This window comes from Rutidosis leptorrhynchoides, chromosome 1 (assembly GCF_046630445.1).
Source record: "Rutidosis leptorrhynchoides isolate AG116_Rl617_1_P2 chromosome 1, CSIRO_AGI_Rlap_v1, whole genome shotgun sequence".
NCBI lineage: Eukaryota > Viridiplantae > Streptophyta > Magnoliopsida > Asterales > Asteraceae > Rutidosis > Rutidosis leptorrhynchoides.
Window position 1 is genome coordinate 568,638,266 of NC_092333.1, and position 21,216 is coordinate 568,659,481.

A 21,216-nucleotide genomic window follows, 5' to 3' on the forward strand; every position below is an offset into this window, starting at 1 on the left:
ATCCTTGTTCAGTTTGAACAAATTGTAGTATGAATTAAACAATAACACAAGATCAGACACCTCAAATCAACACAAATTATTTTAACACTTTTATAACACCTTGAATAATTGAAACCACAAATATTACAGAAACCAGTACACTTATTGCAATCAAGATGATTAGCAATATAAACGAATGAGTGAATAATCAGAGAATGATATCTAGGGTTTCATAATCAGGAGAATAATAGAGAGAATGATAATGAAGAATGTGTTAAATGACTGCACCAGCAACCCTAGATGAGCTTAAATACATCCAACTTTCAGCAAATGACCACCAAGCCCCTGAAGTCCCAATAACCGACTTTAAGCTTAAAAAAAAAAACTTGAGCTGCAAGCACCAAAGTTCCAGAAATTGCACTTTGACCACCTGCACATTCTTAACCAACAAAATAACTAACAAAACATAAATAAAAAAAATCATAATTAGATTGATACATTTTGATACCCTCCCTCAATCTAATTGTGGAACAAATCTATCATATTCAATTTATCAACCAAGAAAGCATGTTGAGCACCATGTAACCCTTTAGTAAACACATCAGAGATATTATCTTTACTTTCAATTTTAATAGGAGAAATTAAACCACTTGTTATTTTATCTCTTACAAAATATAAATCAATTTCAAAATGTTTAGTTCTCTCATGAAAAACAGGATTATTAGCAATTTGGATAGCAGATTTATTATCAACAAAAATTTCAACAGGTAAATCAATTTTAACTTTCAAATCTGTCAAAATTTTTTGTATCCAAACAATTTCACAACACACAGAAGCTAAAGCTCTAAACTCAACTTCTGCTGATGATCTTGAAATAGTACTTTGCTTTTTACTTTGCCATGAAACAAGACAACCACAAAAAAATACACAGTAACCTGTTACGGATTTTCTCAGCATGACCTTTTTGCCCTAATCAGAATCAGCAAAGGCTTCTAAGAAAAATCTATCATTTTTATTGAAATAAACACCTTTACCTGGAGACTTCTTTAAATGTCTAAGAAGTCTCATAGCAATCTTCATATGAATTTCCAAAGGAGAGTGCATATATTGACTAAGAACATGAACATCATATGAAATATCAGGCCTAGTTAGAGTTAAATAGATTAACTTACCAACTAGCCTTTAATATTCTGTGATATTATTTAAAGGTTCACTATCATGACAATCATCAACATAAGCCTCTATAGGTGTAAGAGCAGGCTTGCAAGCAGTAAGACCATATTCAGCAAGCAATTCTAACAAGTATTTTCTTTGAGATAAACACAAACCAATATTGGTGTACAAAACTTCAATTCCAAGAAAATATTTTAACTTTCCCAAGTCTTATATAAGAAATTTTGTACTTAAAAAAATCTTTAACCTTGTTAACTTCATCTAACACATTTCCAGTAACAACAATGTCATCAACATAGACTAACAAAGCAATGAACACATTATCACACGTCTTAACAAACAAAGAATAATCATGTTTGCTTTGAACAAATCCAAATTCTAACAATGCAGAAGTTAACTTGTCATTCCACATTCTAGGAGCATGTTTTAAGCCATAGAGAGATTTGACTAACTTACAAACTTTATTACTATTTTGATCATAATAGCCTAAAGGAAGTCATATATACATCTTCTTCTAAGTCACCATATAAAAATGCATTGTTAATGTCAAGTTGAAATAACTCCCAATTATTTTGAACAGCTAAACTAACAAGACATCTAACAGTTGTCATTTTTACAACTGGTGAAAAAGTTTCATCAAAATCTATTCCCTCCCTTTGACTAAATCCCTTGGCAACAAGCCTAGCTTTATATCTATCAATTTCTCCATTAGATTTATATTTTATCTTGTAAATCCATTTACATCCTATAGGTTCTCTGTTAGGAGGTAAATCAGTGACAATCCAAGTACCATTTCTATGCAATGCTTCCATTTCATAATTCATAGCCTCAACCCATTTAGGATCTTTACAAGCCTCCCAATATGTGTTAGGCTCGATACTCTTATTTAAAGAAGATGTAAAACATTTATTTTCATATGACAGATTAGCATAACTAATAAACATATTAAGACTATATTTAACATTATTATTAACCACATAATCACCAAATTTAGAAGGCATATTAGTCTTTCTAGTTGACCTTCTTACATTCACATGAACTTCTTGAGTTGGGTTTGGATTTTGATTTTGATTTTGATTTTGTAAAGTGCCCTCAGGGATAGGCTGATCAGCATTTTGTGTTGCAGGTAACAAATCAACTCTAGTATCCTTTTGGGAACTTAGATTTAATTCAACACTGCCATCACAATAATCAGTACCTTCTTTCCCTTCATCATTGGGACTTTGAGAGTTTTGGTTTTCATTAAAGAAATTATCAAAAAAATTTAAAATATTTAAATCAATTAAAACATTTGACTCATCAATAATTTGAACTTTTGACTTGAAAGAAAAAATATTTTCATAAAACTTCACATCTCTTGAAAAAACAAACATTTTCTTATCAAAACTAAACAATTTGTAACCCTTCTTTTGATTTGAATATCCTATTAAAGCACACTTTTCAGACCTTGAACCAAACTTATCTTTTGAATCTAAAATTGTAGCAAAAGCTAAACATCCAAAAACTCTCAAGTGGGAAAGACAGGGTTTTTTATTATACACCAACTCATAGGGACACTTTCCTGACAGAATGGAAGAAGTTAACCTGTTAATCAAATAAGTAGCAATTAGCACACATTCAACCCATAAATCCAAAGGAATCCCTCCCTGAAACATAAGTGCTCTTGCAACATTTAGCAAGTGCCTATGTTTCCTTTCAGCAATCCCATTTTGTTGAGGTGTATAAGCACATGTTGTTTGATGAACAATACCATTTTTGTGAGTAAAAGAATTCATTCTAGAATTAACAAATTCTGATCCATTATCACTTCTCAGAATCTTAACTGTTTTATTAAACTGAGTTTTATTAACTGTTTTATTAAACTGTTTTAATTAAACAAAATCCTACTGTTTTATTAAACTGTTTTAATTAAACAAAATCCTTCGACATAATCAAAAACTTCATCTTTGGTTTTTAACAAAAAAATCCAAACAGCCCTTGAAAAATCATCTACAATAGTGAGAAAGTATCTAAAACCACCCATGCTAACAACTTTATATGGGCTCCAAACATCTAGATGGATTAATTGACCAACATCAGTAGACTTATGTTTGTAGAGACCCGTCCTAATCCATCTGGACGAAGTCCATATCAATTATAAACGATTCACAATAGTTGGTTACATCGCGAGGAACTTGACCTCTATATGATACATTTTACAAATATTGCATTCGTTTTTAAAAAGACAATCTTTCATTACATCGAAAGTTGACGACATGCATACCACTTCATAATATATCTAACTATAATTGACTTAATAATAATCTTGATGAATTCAACGACTCGAATGCAACGTCTTTTGAAATATGCCAGAAATGACTCCATGTAATATCTTTAAAGTGAGCAAATGCACAGCGGAAGATTTCTTTCATACCTGAGAATAAACATGCTTTAAAGTGTCAACCAAAAGGTTGGTGAGTTCATTAGTTTAACATAAATAATCATTTCCATCATTTTAATAGACCACAAGATTTCATATTTCCATTTCTCATAAACATACGTCCCATGCATAGAGACGAAAATATCATTCATATGGATTGAACACCTGGTAACCGACATTCACAATATGCATATAAGAATATCCCCATCATTCCGGGATCCTCCTTCGGACATGATATAAATTTCGAAGTACTAAAGCATCCGGTACTTTGGATGAGGCTTGTTGGGCCCGATAGATCTATCTTTAGGATTCGCGTCAATTAGGGTGTCTGTTCCCTAATTCTTAGAGTACCAGACTTAATAAAAAGGGGCATATTCGATTTCGATAATTCAACCATATAATATAGTTTCGATTACTTGTGTCTATTTCGTAAAACATTTATAAAAATTGCGCATGTATTCTCAGCCCAAAAATATAAAGGGTAAAAAGGCAAATGAAACTCACCTTAGCAGCACATAAAGTCGTTCACCGAAACTCGGAATACCAAATAATCGTAGATCTCAACGTATCAATATTGTGATTCAATATTGCAGGAAAGTACGTAGACGCAACAGAGATGATAAACACTAGGTTTGACTTGCGAACAATACCCATGAATATTACCCATAACCTCCATAGCTATAACCCATAGTTTCCTTAGCTCTATCCCGCTCGAAAACCCGTTTTGAAAATAACTTGCTCATGACCTCGTCGTAGTATTTTATGTATAAAACTAATAATACTACTACTACTAATACTAATAATACGATTAATAATAATAATAATATTAATCTTAATAATAATAATAATAATATTAATATAAATAATAATAATAGTAATATGGAGTAACAAGTAAACGTGTATGTGTATGTGCTTTGTGATTCACGAAGCCAAAATAATAATAATGGGACAGACATATATATAGAGAATGAATTGCAACATGCCAACTGCCATTTTGTTCTTGTCCTAGACTACTATTTTTCCAGTTTCAACTCAATTATAAACGGAGTATTTAATTAGTTAACTTTCTATCTCTGTTGCAAAACACCCCGTCTCGACGGTTTGGTGACTAGCCCGTCCCGTCTCGAAGAAAACCGTCTAATATGACAGTCAACAGTCAAAACTCGGGTCAAAGTTGAAAAAAATCGGGCCAAAGTTGGTCAAAATTCAGAACAGCCAGAAAATCGGTAAATCGGTGAAATATATCGTATTTTAGTTTGAAATTTTTTTTGTATTAAATTAACGATGATAGCAATTATGGGTGCAAATTGATCAATTGAAGTTTTTAGCTTTAAAATATGTGTACATATATGCATTTTTATACTTATATATTTAAAAGTAAACTTTGGTCAACATCCGTCTCGACCCCCGCCTCGACCCCGTCTTGAACGTCTTGACCTTTTTAGAACACGACCGTCTCGACCCCGTCTCACGTCTTTTGTAACCTTGCTTTCTATCATGCTATCATGAAAGTCGCTACGAAAAAAAAATATTAATTTCAGTTTTTGTTTATTTTTTTTTTTTTTTTTCAAAGACCCACATTCACGTGAGTAGTAATATGATTTAACATATCTCACCTTTTTGACAAAATTGACCTACCCTCATTTTCTATATAGACTCCGTAGTATACTTTACTTTAAAAATATCAAATTTAATAAAATAAATAAATTAAAGATAAAGATAAAAAAAAATGCGCGGGTTCATTTACTTTTAAAGATCTCAAGTGATCACATCTGAAAGTGTCTCCATCATGTACAAATAATATGCATTCTATTATTTATTTATTTTTTATTAAATTGTTAAGCATTAGACAATTTAAAGTTCATATTTCATATCTAGAGCTTAATTAAAATTTGATACCTAATGGACAACTCAATTTGTCCGGCCTGTGTCCTCCGTCCCAAATAAAATAAGGATATAATAATTTTATTAATATGGATTAATATATATGTTATGTGTGTTTTTGAGGTGTCCTCAACTAGAAATATATACTCATTAATCCCACGTGCCATAACAATTATTTCTAGTTTTGTTTCACCCGTGAAGTTTACATGTTTTATCCTAGAGTCTTTTTTTTTTTTTTTTTAATATTTCAAATTTTATTCCACCTATAATCTATGTAGATAACTTTGAATAAATATAGTAGATATCATTTCAAACTAAACACTACCCTATGGAAGTAGTTTGTCTATTGTAAGGGATAACACAACCATTATACAACAATAAAAATAATACCTAATAAATGATGTGTTAAGATAAAATTTTATGTTCTTTAAAATATACGTATTCTAATGAAATAGGTTTAAATGATATTAAAGGCTAGTTATGAATTATTTTAACTCCTTTTCTTGAATTGTAACTAGTCAAGATATAACTATGAGACTATTAAGATTCAATTCAATATATACATTAAAGCATTAAACTTCTTAAATATGAGAGTATTTATTTACGATGTCTTTTAAAAGCTATTGGTTACAAGAAAGTATTAAAGCAGAAATTATATGTATATATTTCAACAATTTGTTATATCATATATTTATATATAAATATCTATCTACAATTAATAGTTCGTGAATCATCAGACAAATGGGTGGTCAATTGTTTGTGTAAAATTCATTTCAAAAGTTTTAAAACTTGGCAAAATTCATTGCTTCTCGTGTCGAAAATATTAAATCATATGAAGATTAAGTTTAAATTTGGTCAGAAATTTCCAGGTCATCACAGTACCTACCCGTTAAAGAAATTTCGTCCCGAAATTTGAGTGAGGTCGTCATGGCTAACAATAAAAATGTTTTCATGACGTATATGAGTTGATAAATAGGGTTTTATCACCGTTGAATAATATGGATAAAACAATCCATTTACTCTAAGCGTATGAGAGAAGTTATCGTAAAAGAATGAAATGAAGGAATAGAGATTCGTCTTAACTTTTGACGTATTAGCGATTGATTTCCGGAATCTAAGGAATAGAAAATTTCATAATCTCAATAAGATTTGATTCTTTGGAAATTGCGGAAATTAGGATTTTCTTTGATTAAATGCGTAATCTACCTCGATTGCTATGTCTGATATTTCACAATAAATTGACCTCTTCCGTTTCATTTATTTTCACCACTCCTATAATCTTCTTCCTTATTTTATACTTCCCAATAGATTGTGAAAATGCTTCATCCAGTTCTGATTCTTGATATACTCATAACTTTCATATCTTTCATTCTTCTTTTTCATCTACCACCAGAGGAATTTATTTACTTTTACTGTTACCTTGGGGTTATAGTGTTTTTAATTTTCCTGTGTCTTTACGTTGCAATACGTATTGATATACACGGTTTGTAATTTCAGGATTTTTATCGGGCTTTTTATTCTCCATTATATTTCGGAGCTTCATGCTTTCGTTTTCTCTTCCCGACCTTAAGTCAAGCGGATAATGGTCCAGAATTCGTAGGAATGAAGTTTCGAATGATCATAATATACAAAGCAGAAAGGAAAAGTAATAGCACGATTTGATTTGTCAAATTACCAGAATATCCGAAAAAGACCGAATCATCAAGAAAAATATTTTCTTGATATATTTAGAGATTAAATAGAATGAAAGAGTTATGTAACATGGTTCATGATGAGGGTATGACCTGTGAACCTTTATCACGTTCCATTAGAAACTCAGCATGACTTACTGTAATATAATTACGTTGATCAAGTGTCATTATGTCATACTAACTCATGCTTCAATTCCCAACATTACTTCAAAAACATCCATTTTTCGAAATTTTCATAATTTAGAAACTAAAATAGTTTCTTTTATGATGTAACACAGATAGCGCGAAGAGATAAATAATTTCGGATAATAATAGTTATGAAGATATCTTTAGAAATATCGAAGATAGTTATAATGAAAGATATGATGATATCTTAGAATTTCTAATATCGAAGGAGATGAAGAAGATTTGTTCATAAAGGTTTAGAGTCAGAAGCAAGGTATTTGTTAATGACTTCAGTAGATACTGAATCATTTGGATTCTTTAAAGGTAGATTTCGTCCTTGTGATTTATCCACAGCCTTCTTCATGGTTTGCTCAATCCGTATTTTTCAGTACCAAATCTTCTCTTTTTCTGAGCTTTGCCAACACACTACTCTTTACCATCAAACTTTTTACTGTTAAGGTCGTTTATAGTTTTTGCTGCTTCATCAGTATTTCGAGAACTAGTTCGCAGTTTAGGGTGTTTTTCAGAAACTTCACATTCAAAGTATATAAGTCCAGAAGATAGACACATATAATTGTTGGCGTAGACATGCTGCGAGATTTCAAAATACTGATTGCTAATTTTTGATGATTCGTATGGCAATTCTCGTTACAAGATGCAGATGAGTAAATGATGGGATTTTGATAAATATAAAGATTTTTCGGAAAGTCAAAGATCAATGAAGTTGTTAATAAGTTTACTGCTAATGTGGCGAGATATGAAAGGTTTCCCGGTAATAATGATGAAGGGTTAATCATTATAATAAGGCTTATTTGAATGAACAATTGAAGTTGGTTTGCTGGAGCTGTGACAAAATCGTCTATTTTTAGAAGGGATTGAAAAGTTATTTTAGCTAGTAAATGCCAAAAGTTCTGACATGGATACATGTTAAATTATGACTTTGGTTTCAAGAGTTTTTAAGGTACGTAACTGTGGATAACATGTGGTTGGATCATCATCTCGATTGTTCATTATTTGAAGTGTCTTCAGGTATTTCGAAGGGCTTGAACACAGATTATAATCGTTAATATACATACGATGTTCTAACACAGTTTTGAAGTTAAAGTATAGCTTTGAAAGATGTAAGAATCTAAGAGTGATGATATCGTTTATAACTTGAATTGAATTCGGTGATTTCAAAATCAGAATATGTAATTAGATTTTTGAATGAGTATGGTTGTTTTGATTTCTATAAAAGAATGTATATTGTTGTGAAAGTAGGGAGTATAATGGATGATTTGCTGAATCAGATTCAAAGAATGTAACATATTAATTGTGAATTTATATATCTCTCGGGAATTACCTACCCGTTAAAAAAAATGTCACAATTAATATTTTGTACAAAATAATTTTATTACAGTCTTTATGGAAATATATGTGTATATTTCTTCAGATGTAATATAGATTTAATGAGTTAATATTAAATTAAACTCACTTGATTTATGGTTAAGGCTAGGATAGATAATTTCTAAACTTTAGAAATTACATAATCGTCGTAGAATGTTTTCCCAATGAAGTTATGAATCAATACTTCATCGTTGTGGTATTCCTTAGTATCTACAGGGCGTATGACATCGATGCTCATGGGACAGATTGTGAAGTTGAGGTTTGCGATGCGGTTGTTGTTTGTGGTGGTAATGGTACTGTTGGTGTTGCTGATGGTGGTACTGTTTATGCTGCTGGTGCTGCTGCTGGTGTTTGTAACCTTTGCACCATATTCTCCAAAGCCACTACCCCAGCGCGAAGCTCGTTGACTTCTTCTATTACACCAGGGTGATTGTCGGTTCGGACGAGCGGATAAATAAAATCTAGAATTTGGTGTAGTATGTAATCGTGACGAGATACTCTAGAAATAAGAGAGAAAATGGTGTTTCGGATAGGTTCGCCGGTAAGTGCTTCAGGTTCTTCGCCAAGAGGGCAATGTGGTGGATGGAAGGGATCACCTTCTTCTTGTCTCCAATGATTAAGGAGGCTACGAATCCATCCCCAATTCATCCAGAATAGATGATGACTAATTGGTTGATCCATTCCGGTCACACTGCTTTCAGAACTTGAGTGGGATTCCATTTTGGAATCCGAGGGACTTGAACTAATGACGAATTCCATTTCGTACGATTGAATAAAGAATTTTTCGATATGAAATGATTTTCCGGCTATCGGGTGGTATTCTAATTATATGGAGCAAAAGGTTTCATAGATTACGGAGGAATTTACGGAATATGTCAGGCAAAGTTTACAGTAACAAATACGCTAAGATATGAATTAGCAGATACGCTAAGATATGAATTTTGTCTATACACTATTCATGCAATCAATGCAATAAGATGTGTCTAGACTAAGAATGATAAGCAGGTAATTTCCGACAAGAATGATGAGCAAAACTTTTGAAATGCAGACACGGTCGAAGTCCAGACTCACTAATGCATCCTAACGACTATCAGTTAGACACACTAATGCAGACCTGGTTCGCTAAGACCACCGCTCTGATACCAACTGTAGAGACCCGTCCTAATCCATCTGGACGAAGTCCATATCAATTATAAACGATTCACAATAGTTGGTTACATCGCGAGGAACTTGACCTCTATATGATACATTTTACAAATATTGCATTCGTTTTTAAAAAGACAATCTTTCATTACATCGAAAGTTGACGACATGCATACCACTTCATAATATATCTAACTATAATTGACTTAATAATAATCTTGATGAATTCAACGACTCGAATGCAACGTCTTTTGAAATATGCCAGAAATGACTCCATGTAATATCTTTAAAGTGAGCAAATGCACAGCGGAAGATTTCTTTCATACCTGAGAATAAACATGCTTTAAAGTGTCAACCAAAAGGTTGGTGAGTTCATTAGTTTAACATAAATAATCATTTCCATCATTTTAATAGACCACAAGATTTCATATTTCCATTTCTCATAAACATACGTCCCATGCATAGAGACGAAAATATCATTCATATGGATTGAACACCTGGTAACCGACATTCACAATATGCATATAAGAATATCCCCATCATTCCGGGATCCTCCTTCGGACATGATATAAATTTCGAAGTACTAAAGCATCCGGTACTTTGGATGAGGCTTGTTGGGCCCGATAGATCTATCTTTAGGATTCGCGTCAATTAGGGTGTCTGTTCCCTAATTCTTAGAGTACCAGACTTAATAAAAAGGGGCATATTCGATTTCGATAATTCAACCATATAATATAGTTTCGATTACTTGTGTCTATTTCGTAAAACATTTATAAAAATTGCGCATGTATTCTCAGCCCAAAAATATAAAGGGTAAAAAGGCAAATGAAACTCACCTTAGCAGCACATAAAGTCGTTCACCGAAACTCGGAATACCAAATAATCGTAGATCTCAACGTATCAATATTGTGATTCAATATTGCAGGAAAGTACGTAGACGCAACAGAGATGATAAACACTAGGTTTGACTTGCGAACAATACCCATGAATATTACCCATAACCTCCATAGCTATAACCCATAGTTTCCTTAGCTCTATCCCGCTCGAAAACCCGTTTTGAAAATAACTTGCTCATGACCTCGTCGTAGTATTTTATGTATAAAACTAATAATACTACTACTACTAATACTAATAATACGATTAATAATAATAATAATATTAATCTTAATAATAATAATAATAATATTAATATAAATAATAATAATAGTAATATGGAGTAACAAGTAAACGTGTATGTGTATGTGCTTTGTGATTCACGAAGCCAAAATAATAATAATGGGACAGACATATATATAGAGAATGAATTGCAACATGCCAACTGCCATTTTGTTCTTGTCCAAGACTACTATTTTTCCAGTTTCAACTCAATTATAAACGGAGTATTTAATTAGTTAACTTTCTATCTCTGTTGCAAAACACCCCGTCTCGACGGTTTGGTGACTAGCCCGTCCCGTCTCGAAGAAAACCGTCTAATATGACAGTCAACGGTCAAAACTCGGGTCAAAGTTGAAAAAAATCGGGCCAAAGTTGGTCAAAATTCAGAACAGCCAGAAAATCGGTAAATCGGTGAAATATATCGTATTTTAGTTTGAAATTTTTTTTGTATTAAATTAACGATGATAGCAATTATGGGTGCAAATTAATCAATTGAAGTTTTTAGCTTTAAAATATGTGTACATATATGCATTTTTATACTTATATATTTAAAAGTAAACTTTGGTCAACATCCGTCTCGACCCCCGCCTCGACCCCGTCTTGAACGTCTTGACCTTTTTAGGACACGACCGTCTCGACCCCGTCTCACGTCTTTTGTAACCTTGCTTTCTATCATGCTATCATGAAAGTCGCTACGAAAAAAAAATATTAATTTCAGTTTTTGTTTGTTTTTTTTTTTTTTTCAAAGACCCACATTCACGTGAGTAGTAATATGATTTAACATATCTCACCTTTTTGACAAAATTGACCTACCCTCATTTTCTATATAGACTCCGTAGTATACTTTACTTTAAAAATATCAAATTTAATAAAATAAATAAATTAAAGATAAAGATAAAAAAAATGCGCGGGTTCATTTACTTTTAAAGATCTCAAGTGATCACATCTGAAAGTGTCTCCATCATGTACAAATAATATGCATTCTATTATTTATTTATTTTTTATTAAATTGTTAAGCATTAGATAATTTAAAGTTCATATTTCATATCTAGAGCTTAATTAAAATTTGATACCTAATGGACAACTCAATTTGTCCGGCCTGTGTCCTCCGTCCCAAATAAAATAAGGATATAATAATTTTATTAATATGGATTAATATATATGTTATGTGTGTTTTTGAGGTGTCCTCAACTAGAAATATATACTCATTAATCCCACGTGCCATAACAATTATTTCTAGTTTTGTTTCACCCGTGAAGTTTACATGTTTTATCCTAGAGTCTTTTTTTTTTTTTTTTTTAATATTTCAAATTTTATTCCACCTATAATCTATGTAGATAACTTTGAATAAATATAGTAGATATCATTTCAAACTAAACACTACCCTATGGAAGTAGTTTGTCTATTGTAAGGGATAACACAACCATTATACAACAATAAAAATAATACCTAATAAATGATGTGTTAAGATAAAATTTTATGTTCTTTAAAATATACGTATTCTAATGAAATAGGTTTAAATGATATTAAAGGCTAGTTATGAATTATTTTAACTCCTTTTCTTGAATTGTAACTAGTCAAGATATAACTATGAGACTATTAAGATTCAATTCAATATATACATTAAAGCATTAAACTTCTTAAATATGAGAGTATTTATTTACGATGTCTTTTAAAAGCTATTGGTTACAAGAAAGTATTAAAGCAGAAATTATATGTATATATTTCAACAATTTGTTATATCATATATTTATATATAAATATCTATCTACAATTAATAGTTCGTGAATCATCAGACAAATGGGTGGTCAATTGTTTGTGTAAAATTCATTTCAAAAGTTTTAAAACTTGGCAAAATTCATTGCTTCTCGTGTCGAAAATATTAAATCATATGAAGATTAAGTTTAAATTTGGTCAGAAATTTCCAGGTCATCACAATGTTCACTTAAAGGAAAATGTTCTCTAGTCTGTTTAGCCTTATGACAAATTTCACAAGGTTCATGACTATTAAATCCTTGCAAATTTAAATCATTTTTAAGAACATGTAACACTTGGTCTACAGGATGACCAAGTCTGTCATGCCATACAGTTTTAGACAACAAACAAGTCATATCATTATTTGAAAAACAACTATTACCTTTAGCACAATTATTGAAAAAATATAAGCCATCAAGCTGATTACCAGTCACAACAGTTTTCATTGCTTTTAAGTCCTGAATATAACATTTGTTTTTATCAAAACTCACAAATAAATCATCATCTTTAGCAATACAATACACAGAAAGAAGGCTAACACGATATTCAGGAACAATCAGCACATCATGTAAAACAAAGTCTTTTGTTAACCTTAAATCTCCAATTTTACTTATTTTAGCCTTAGTTCCATTAGGATGATTAACAGTTAGATTCAAATCCTTAACATCAACAACTTTTTCAAGATTTTCTTCACTACTTGTCATGTGCTGATTAGCTCCCGAATCTTTGATCCAACCATAATTAATATTGGTTTTTGAATACACTTGATTTGCTTTGAAAAATTTACAAATATTAGAATTAAAATAAACATTTAGATTCATATAACCACCTGACATATTAGAAACAGTAGATGAACCAATATTTTTATCATCAAGTAAGCACAATAATCTTGAAAGTTGTTCATTGGTTATAGACACATTGGAGGTGAAAGCACTGGAAGTTGTAGCATTACCCTCAGAAACAACATTGTAAGATTTAGAATTAGTTTGCTGATTAAAAGATCTTCTTTTAAAATTAGGAGGATAACCAACAACTTCAAAACATTTGTCAACAGTATGATTAGTCAATCCACACTTAGTACATTTCATATTATTATTTCTAGGTGGATATCCTATAATCTCAAAGCATCTATCAATAGTGTGATCTGTTCTAAGACATTTTTTACATTTCAAATCAGTTTGAACAGCAGAGTTTTTTGGTTTATTACTAAAAAATGCAGCAGTCTCAGTAACAGGTTTTTTATCATTGAAATTCCTATGTGATTCTTCTCTAGACACAATTGAAAAAGCAGATTTAACAGAAGGTAATGGATCGATAGATAATATATTACTTCTAAGATCAACATATATATCATCAAGACCCATTAGAAACTGCATTAGCTTTAAATGATTATTATGTTCTTGTCTAGATTTTTCAGCATCACATTTACAATTAGGCAGTTTGCATAAAATATCATATTGTTTCCAAAGAGAATTCAATTTATGATAATATTCAGACACAGAACTACCACCTTGAGTTAAACAATTAATTTTCAGATACAAATTAAACATAACAGAACCATCCATCTTATCATAAGTTTCTTTTAACTCATCCCAAACCACAAAAGCAATTTTAGAATAGATTTGACCATAATAAAGCTCATCAGAAATAGAACCCAAAATCCATGATAAAACAACTGCATTACATCTTTCCCATTGATTTGCTAATGTATCATTAGATTCAGGTTTCTTTAATGTTTTATCTATAAAACCCATTTTATTTTTAATTTGTAAAGCTAATTCCATTGCACATGCCCAAGATTTGTAGTTTTCAGTTCCCTTTAGTTTAAAATTTATTAAAGGTGTACTAGTGATATCACTAGCATGTAGATATAAAGGGTCACCAAAATCCAATTTGCTTATCATGGTCAAATCACCAGAACCAGAAGAATCATCCTCAGTCATGATGATAAACAATTATATAAACACACAAACAAGCAGCAGAGTAAAAAACAGAAAATATTAAACAATAAATCCTAAACAATAGCTGTGTATGAACCAGGATATCACAATTCTCAAGGGAATTATGACCAAGGCAAGAACACAAGATTGTCTCTTCTACAAGGTAAACAAGAAAGTTAGAACATAAAAAAACAAGATAAAGAAGGGTAAGAGGTAACCGATCAATCACAAGTGATTGATGATGCAGCGGAAGATTGACAAGAAAATATGAAGATGATGAACTCCAGAGAAACAGACGATCACCAAACCTTAACCCTAATTTGTGAAATTAGGGTTTTAGTACCAAACACCAGATCTGAAGATACCAAATCAACACACGTGTATTTGAACACAACCAGAAACCAATTGATAACCAGATTCAACAAAATCAGATAAATCTCAAATAAGAAACCCTAAACAAATTTCCTCGAACACCAAAAGATGAAATCAAAGAACAAATCACCACGAACGAACACGCCGCTCGGATACCATGAACAAATTGTAGTATGAATTAAACAATAACACAAGATCAGACACCTCAAATCAACACAAATTATTTTAACACTTTTATAACACCTTGAATAATTGAAACCACAACTATTACAGAAACCAGTACACTTATTGCAATCAAGATGATTAGCAATATAAACGAATGAGTGAATAATCAGAGAATGATATCTAGGGTTTCATAATCAGGAGAATAATAGAGAGAATGATAATGAAGAATGTGTTGAATGACTGCACCAGCAACCCTAGATGAGCTTAAATACATCCAACTTTCAGCAAATGACCACCAAGCCCCTGAAGTCCCAATAACCGACTTTAAGCTTAAAAAAAAACTTGAGCTGCAAGCACCAAAGTTCTAGAAATTGCACTTTGACCACCTGCACATTCTTAACCAACAAAATAACTAACAAAACATAAAAAAAAACCATAATTAGATTGATACATTTTAATACAGTTCATCTAACTCATCAACTTAGTAACGGCAAAAATGTGAGGTTCTTTCTATCCATGGTTGAGAGGAAGTGTAGGAAGGTGTCTCTCATGTCGAAGGTGAATGTCGTATACCGTGACGTGTGGTAATCGTGTTACTTCGTATATGTTTTTAAACTTTCCAGAAGAGTGGTTTCGAACTGACTGCTGGAAATTACTCGAGAGATACGGTGTGGTTAAGGATGTGTATTTGGCTAGGAAAAGATTGTTGAGCGGGCAGCGTTTTGACTTCATAAGATTTGAAGAAGTTCGTGATGTTGACAGCTTCGCTAAAATTTTAAATTCCATACAAATAAACAGAAGGTGGATTCGTGTTTTTAAAGTAATAGAGAGAAAACAAGGTGTTGATGATATTTCCGGTACGAAAGTTGACAGGAATGATGGTTTCCCGTCTACTATCAGGAACCCTGCTTCGCCAACATCATTGAGATGGGGTGATATATCATTTGTGGAGGCAGTTAAGGGGAGTAAACAGTCCTCTACCGAGAAGCATTATCCGCATTGTGATCATAGGTCTTCCAGCGAAGTAAGTTCCATTGAAATCAAGGTTGGTGGCAAAGCTCTCGTGTTTAATCTCCCTGAATCCGTGAGCAATCACAACTTCGTGTTTAGCTATACCAAAGATCGGCTCTCCTGGACTTTGATCGAAGTTAATGGAAAACCTTATGATGTATCAGTTGGAGATGACAAGAAAAATTCTATCGAGTTAGATTTGAATTATAAAGATGCATTGGTCCAATCGTCTTGTAACGAGGCTTCTCGTGATATCTCCGACAACAAATTAACCAACTCGTATGAACACAATGATGGAAATGTCTCCAGATCTTTAAAAACTGATTTTTATGGGCTGGAAAAAAATAAGGAGACTTGTGATAATGTGGATAGTGATGAGTCTCCAGCTCACCTGTTTTCACAAAAGTCAAAAAGTAGGGCTGGAAAAAATTATTTTGTCGATGAGCCTTCTCTTTTTCGTGAGCCCAATAAATCCGGTGATAATAACTTGTCACATGGGCCTAGTGGATCATTTACTGATAATGCTCACTTGAGTAATTGTATGTTGAACTCAGTTACTCATGTTGATGATGTTGAGAAAGTAAATTCAGTTGAGCCTAATGACTTTGGGCCACCTAAAGAGGAGGATAAATTTAATTCTGACTCTTCTCATTTATGGGCTCAAAGAATTAAAGGTTGATTATGTGAAAGATAACAACAATTCGCGAGATTTAAACAATGTTTTCCCGAGTTGTAGTAATGGTTGTGAGATATCCAAGGGGGAGGATGTCACTTTCAAAAAAGTAAAGTGTGAAATGCATAGTCAGAATTTAAACGGAAAAGTTAGGGTGTCAACAATAAATCCAAAGTCATTTTTTGGTTGTAAAAAAAAAAAAATATTAATATTTAAACACCACCTATTTAACTACGTTATGGAGAAAAAACGGAAGAGAAGAAAAAATGATCGTGATTAATGTAGATGGTTCGAGCAGGCTATAATTAAAAGGGTGATCGCGGGTTTGAAATATGCGGAAAATGGCGTTGTTAGTTTTCGTGGCTCATAGGTTCTGTTTTGCTTTGAAGGCTCGAATATAGTGTTGTAGGTGTGTGTTGTTTGTGTTGATTTTATGTCATGTAGGTTGTTGTGTTGTTTTGTTTGGTCGCGTTCCTTGTATTGTTTCGCGTATTGTCTAGCTTCTTGCTAGTTTATTAATATATAGTATATACGAGTAAAATTTTTGTCTTTAAAAAAAAAAATAAAAAAAATAGGGAGTATTTAAGAATTTGTATAGGTACTACTCAAATTTTAATATTATTTGAGATGAGATATTAGATTTTATAGATAAGGGCTTAAAGATTAAATTCACATTTTATGAATATGGTAACCAGATTATCGTAAAAAAGAATTAGGAACATGGGAGAAAGATACATTAAAATTTTATTTATTTGTTAAAAAAAGAATTATTTGTCACGGAAGACATCGACTATTAAAAGACATGATATTGGCACATTAATATTTATGCATGTTTGTCGAAACACGAAATACATTGCGTAAGATATTAACTAATTTTTTATTAAGTTGGATATATAAATTTCTTCACGGCGAGTATAAAACGTTGTTTGAACAATAGGATAGGAGACCAAACCTTAACATTCTTACTTTAGATGTTTAAGTTGACCGCACTTGTACGGTACATGTAATATGTAAACTAAACAGTTCATGCAAAATATATAGTAGGAAAATTTGAGAATTAAAATTAAATTTATATGTTAATTATTCATAAATGAATTTGCTTGACCACACTCTTTTCTACACATACATATTGGATGAGGTATTCCTGTCCACTCGACTTTACAATATCCATCCACGCAGCCGTGCTTTCTGATCATTCCTACAAAAGGGTTCTAAGCAACCTCCTCCCATTGATTCAGCATCACATAAATTATTTGGGCCCACCCTATTTTCACCTGAAATTTATATAAACAAAATACACTTATTTTAACAAGAAACACATACTTATACTTATTATTTGTAAAGTGAAAACAAAATGTGTATCAAAAACTACCTTGACATATAATAACTAGAAACAATATTAGAAGTGTTTTGTATATGACCTCCATTGTTACTATATGAAATAGATGTGATACAATTGGATCTTATATAAAGGCCACATGGTAATAAATACTTTTTACGTTTCACAATTAAATTAATTACACTAATTTATTTTATATATATATATATATATATATATATATATTAATACACTTTTATATTTTTATGTTAGTATTAATTAATGTTATTAATGACTATATATATTTGTAGGGTATTGTACTTTATTACTAGAATTTTATTTAAAGGTATTGGGTAATAAATAAATGTTTTTATATTACAAATTATAATTATGGTACATTACACTATCCTATTATAGTTTTTATTATTTAACATTATTATATATTATATATTTTTGATGATGTTATACCAAATTAATTAATAATAAAATTCTGGAAATCTAGTTGGTGTTATGAAGGAGTAAAATATCAAAAGTTTAAAAAGTAATATTATTATTTACTATAAATGATTTTATAATCAGGAATAATATATCAATATTCGTTAAAAGTGATTTTATTATTCATAAATTTAGTTAACCTTTTTGAGAAACTAATAGCTAATATTTATCAGTTTGTTTTTATTCTAGACGTAAAATAAAAATTTTCTTGTAAAAAGTAGTCTATATTTATCGAAAGTTATTATTCTTACAAGGAATCCCTATCCCTATCCTTATACTATACATTATAATAAAGTAAAAAAAAAAGATACATTTAAATTTTTCCCCTAATCTCAACTATTGAATCAAGGAAATTGATGTAATTATAACTCAAAGTACCAAATCATACCTTCCGATATTTGCCCCTACATAACCCAAAACACGGGCAATTAAAATTAAAACCTTACAGAATACAGTTTAGTAATCGACACATACAGTCGCGAAAGGTAATCGACACCTACAATCAATCGGAACATGTAAACTGAGATCGACACCTACTCTGCTCCTGTATTCGCCTCCTGTAATCGACACCTACAATCACTCTCAAGATTCAAGATTTGAGGCATCGATCAATAGGTTTTCCATATACGTTCTCTGATTTTGTGCTTCTATTATTAGGGTTTACATAACTTGGTGCAATCCCAAGAACGATTACGATATTGAAGATAAATATTGAAACATCAAGATCTTTGATACGTTGAAGGCTATACATCCAATCGTTGATTCTACCTAACCCTTAACGGAACTGACTACATTACTCATCCTAAGACAAATTGTTTGAACATGCATGAACGATTCGGTGGCGATGTGTAATCACTAATTGGTGTTCGATTCGGTGGAACCACATAACTCCTGCAAGATTTATCTTGAATCGAATTTTTATTGATTAATTTTGTTCATGTTTTAGTTTTATTTTTATTTTGTGTGTTTATTTAAATTATCGATTGTATTATTGCATTGTTACTGAAAAAGAGGTGTTTTTTCGTTTGCCTGTGACTATAAAGCATTTGTTTCAAGTCTATGAACAAAGTCCTATTTTGGTACTATGGTACTGATTAAATGATCGTACATATCAATTTTTTTTCATTTTGATGATATTTTATGTTTTCTTCCTAGATTTGTCGTTATGTAAATTCTTTGTGTAATATTAAAATATATAAATGAAGAACGTATCGGTTTATATGAAGCATTAGAAAATTTTACTTGATAAAGTTTTGATTATTCTGCTTTCATCTGAAGAAATATGTCTATATCTTTTGACTTATAGCTATATATCTGGTTTATGCAGCTTTTGAGCCCATGGTATGTCATTATTCCTGCAAATTTTTTGTTTTGTTTATAGCAAATTTTTTGTTTTGTTTATAGTGAAATCTTTCACAGTTGAATGATGTTTGAGAATGATCCGAAATATGTGATTTTATATGTGAATGGAAAAACTATGTTCATTGGAATGAAAAACTCTATCTGGTACAATAGTTTATGATTTTTGAAAATCAAGCATTTTTGTTTTAACATCTATTTTTCTTTGCACGTGATCATTATGATAGTCATATAATGGTAGTTGAACTTTTGGACGGGTTGAGTAGCGAAGTGATTCTGTCTGAATTGGACCGGGTTAGGTTCCATTGACTAAAAACCAGTTTGGTTTCTTTTTAATAGAGTAATGCTATATGTGTTTATTGACTCCTAAATAGTATTGATATGCTAATAGTCCAAGTCATCGAATTCACAAGAACAAATTCACAGTGCAATCTTAGAAATCAGGTTACATTAATTGCGGGTGAGTATCTCTGATTTAAGGCTTCGATCGTTAGGTTTTTAGCTATCGTATTTAGAAGAAAAATACGCAGTTCAATCCCACAAATCATCTATCGTTAATCGCGGCTGAGTTTGTCTGATATTGTGCTTTGATCATTAGCATTTTCATGTATCATCTCTGGTGTTATTTGTTTCACAGATCATTAGCGTTTTCGGTCGGTAGTGCTGTTTCGAAGTACTTCGATATATGATGATGTAACAACCCAACCCGTAATACAAACGATCACGCGGAAATATCAAATAAAAAATTTCTTTGTGCAGCAAATGGCGCGGCGCGCCATGACCCCGCGCGGCGCGCAAAAGGGCCTGGACAGGCTGCTGTCCCAAAAAGTCCCAAATGCGAAAATGTTTGACCACTTCCCGACGTATTTAGACAAAACGCTTTTCACAACATATTCATATATGAAAAACTAACACGTTCCATTCATAAAATAAGTTTTACGAGGCCGGGCTCACAACATCGGCCGTTTTACGACTTTCATACGAAAATACAAGTTTTCAATCACATGACTTGTAACACCAAATAAAGCCGAGCATGGCGATTGGGGATACGCTACCTGTAGTGACCCGAACTTTTCCATGTTTATATATATTAATTGAGATTGATATTTACATGATTAAATGTTTCCAACATG

At 31.6% G+C, this 21,216-nt stretch overlaps 2 protein-coding genes across 2 annotated transcripts; both read right to left on the minus strand.

Moving 5' to 3' along the window:
- Positions 1-253: 253 nt before the first annotated feature.
- LOC139844900 (uncharacterized) lies at positions 254-1,564 on the minus strand. The gene is made up of 4 exons (XM_071835127.1): positions 1,383-1,564; positions 1,194-1,288; positions 538-770; positions 254-409 (listed from the first exon to the last, which is right to left on the minus strand). Exons 1-4 carry the CDS (start codon positions 1,562-1,564, stop codon positions 254-256), a joined length of 666 nt encoding a protein of 221 aa, XP_071691228.1.
- Positions 1,565-1,628: 64 nt separating this feature from the next.
- LOC139844910 (uncharacterized) lies at positions 1,629-14,693 on the minus strand. Its single transcript, XM_071835138.1, has 2 exons — positions 13,133-14,693; positions 1,629-2,974 (listed from the first exon to the last, which is right to left on the minus strand). The coding sequence occupies exons 1-2, from the start codon at positions 14,691-14,693 to the stop codon at positions 1,629-1,631; spliced, it is 2,907 nt and encodes a 968-aa protein (XP_071691239.1).
- Between the last annotated feature and the right edge of the window lie 6,523 nt (positions 14,694-21,216).

Excerpts from the sequence above, each read along its gene's own strand:
- LOC139844910 (XM_071835138.1), bottom strand. The coding sequence starts at position 14,693 with ATGACTGAGGATGATTCTTCTGGTTCTGGTGATTTGACCATGATAAGC. Across the intron at positions 2,975-13,132 it reads TTTCAATAATTGTGCTAAAG|TTAAGATTCTGAGAAGTGAT; the intron begins GTAATAGTTGTT and ends TTAATAAAACAG.
- LOC139844900 (XM_071835127.1), bottom strand. The coding sequence starts at position 1,564 with ATGTGGAATGACAAGTTAACTTCTGCATTGTTAGAATTTGGATTTGTT. Across the intron at positions 1,289-1,382 it reads AAGGTTAAAGATTTTTTTAA|AAAATACTTGTTAGAATTGC; the intron begins GTACAAAATTTC and ends TTTATCTCAAAG. Across the intron at positions 410-537 it reads GTGCTCAACATGCTTTCTTG|GTGGTCAAAGTGCAATTTCT; the intron begins GTTGATAAATTG and ends AAGAATGTGCAG.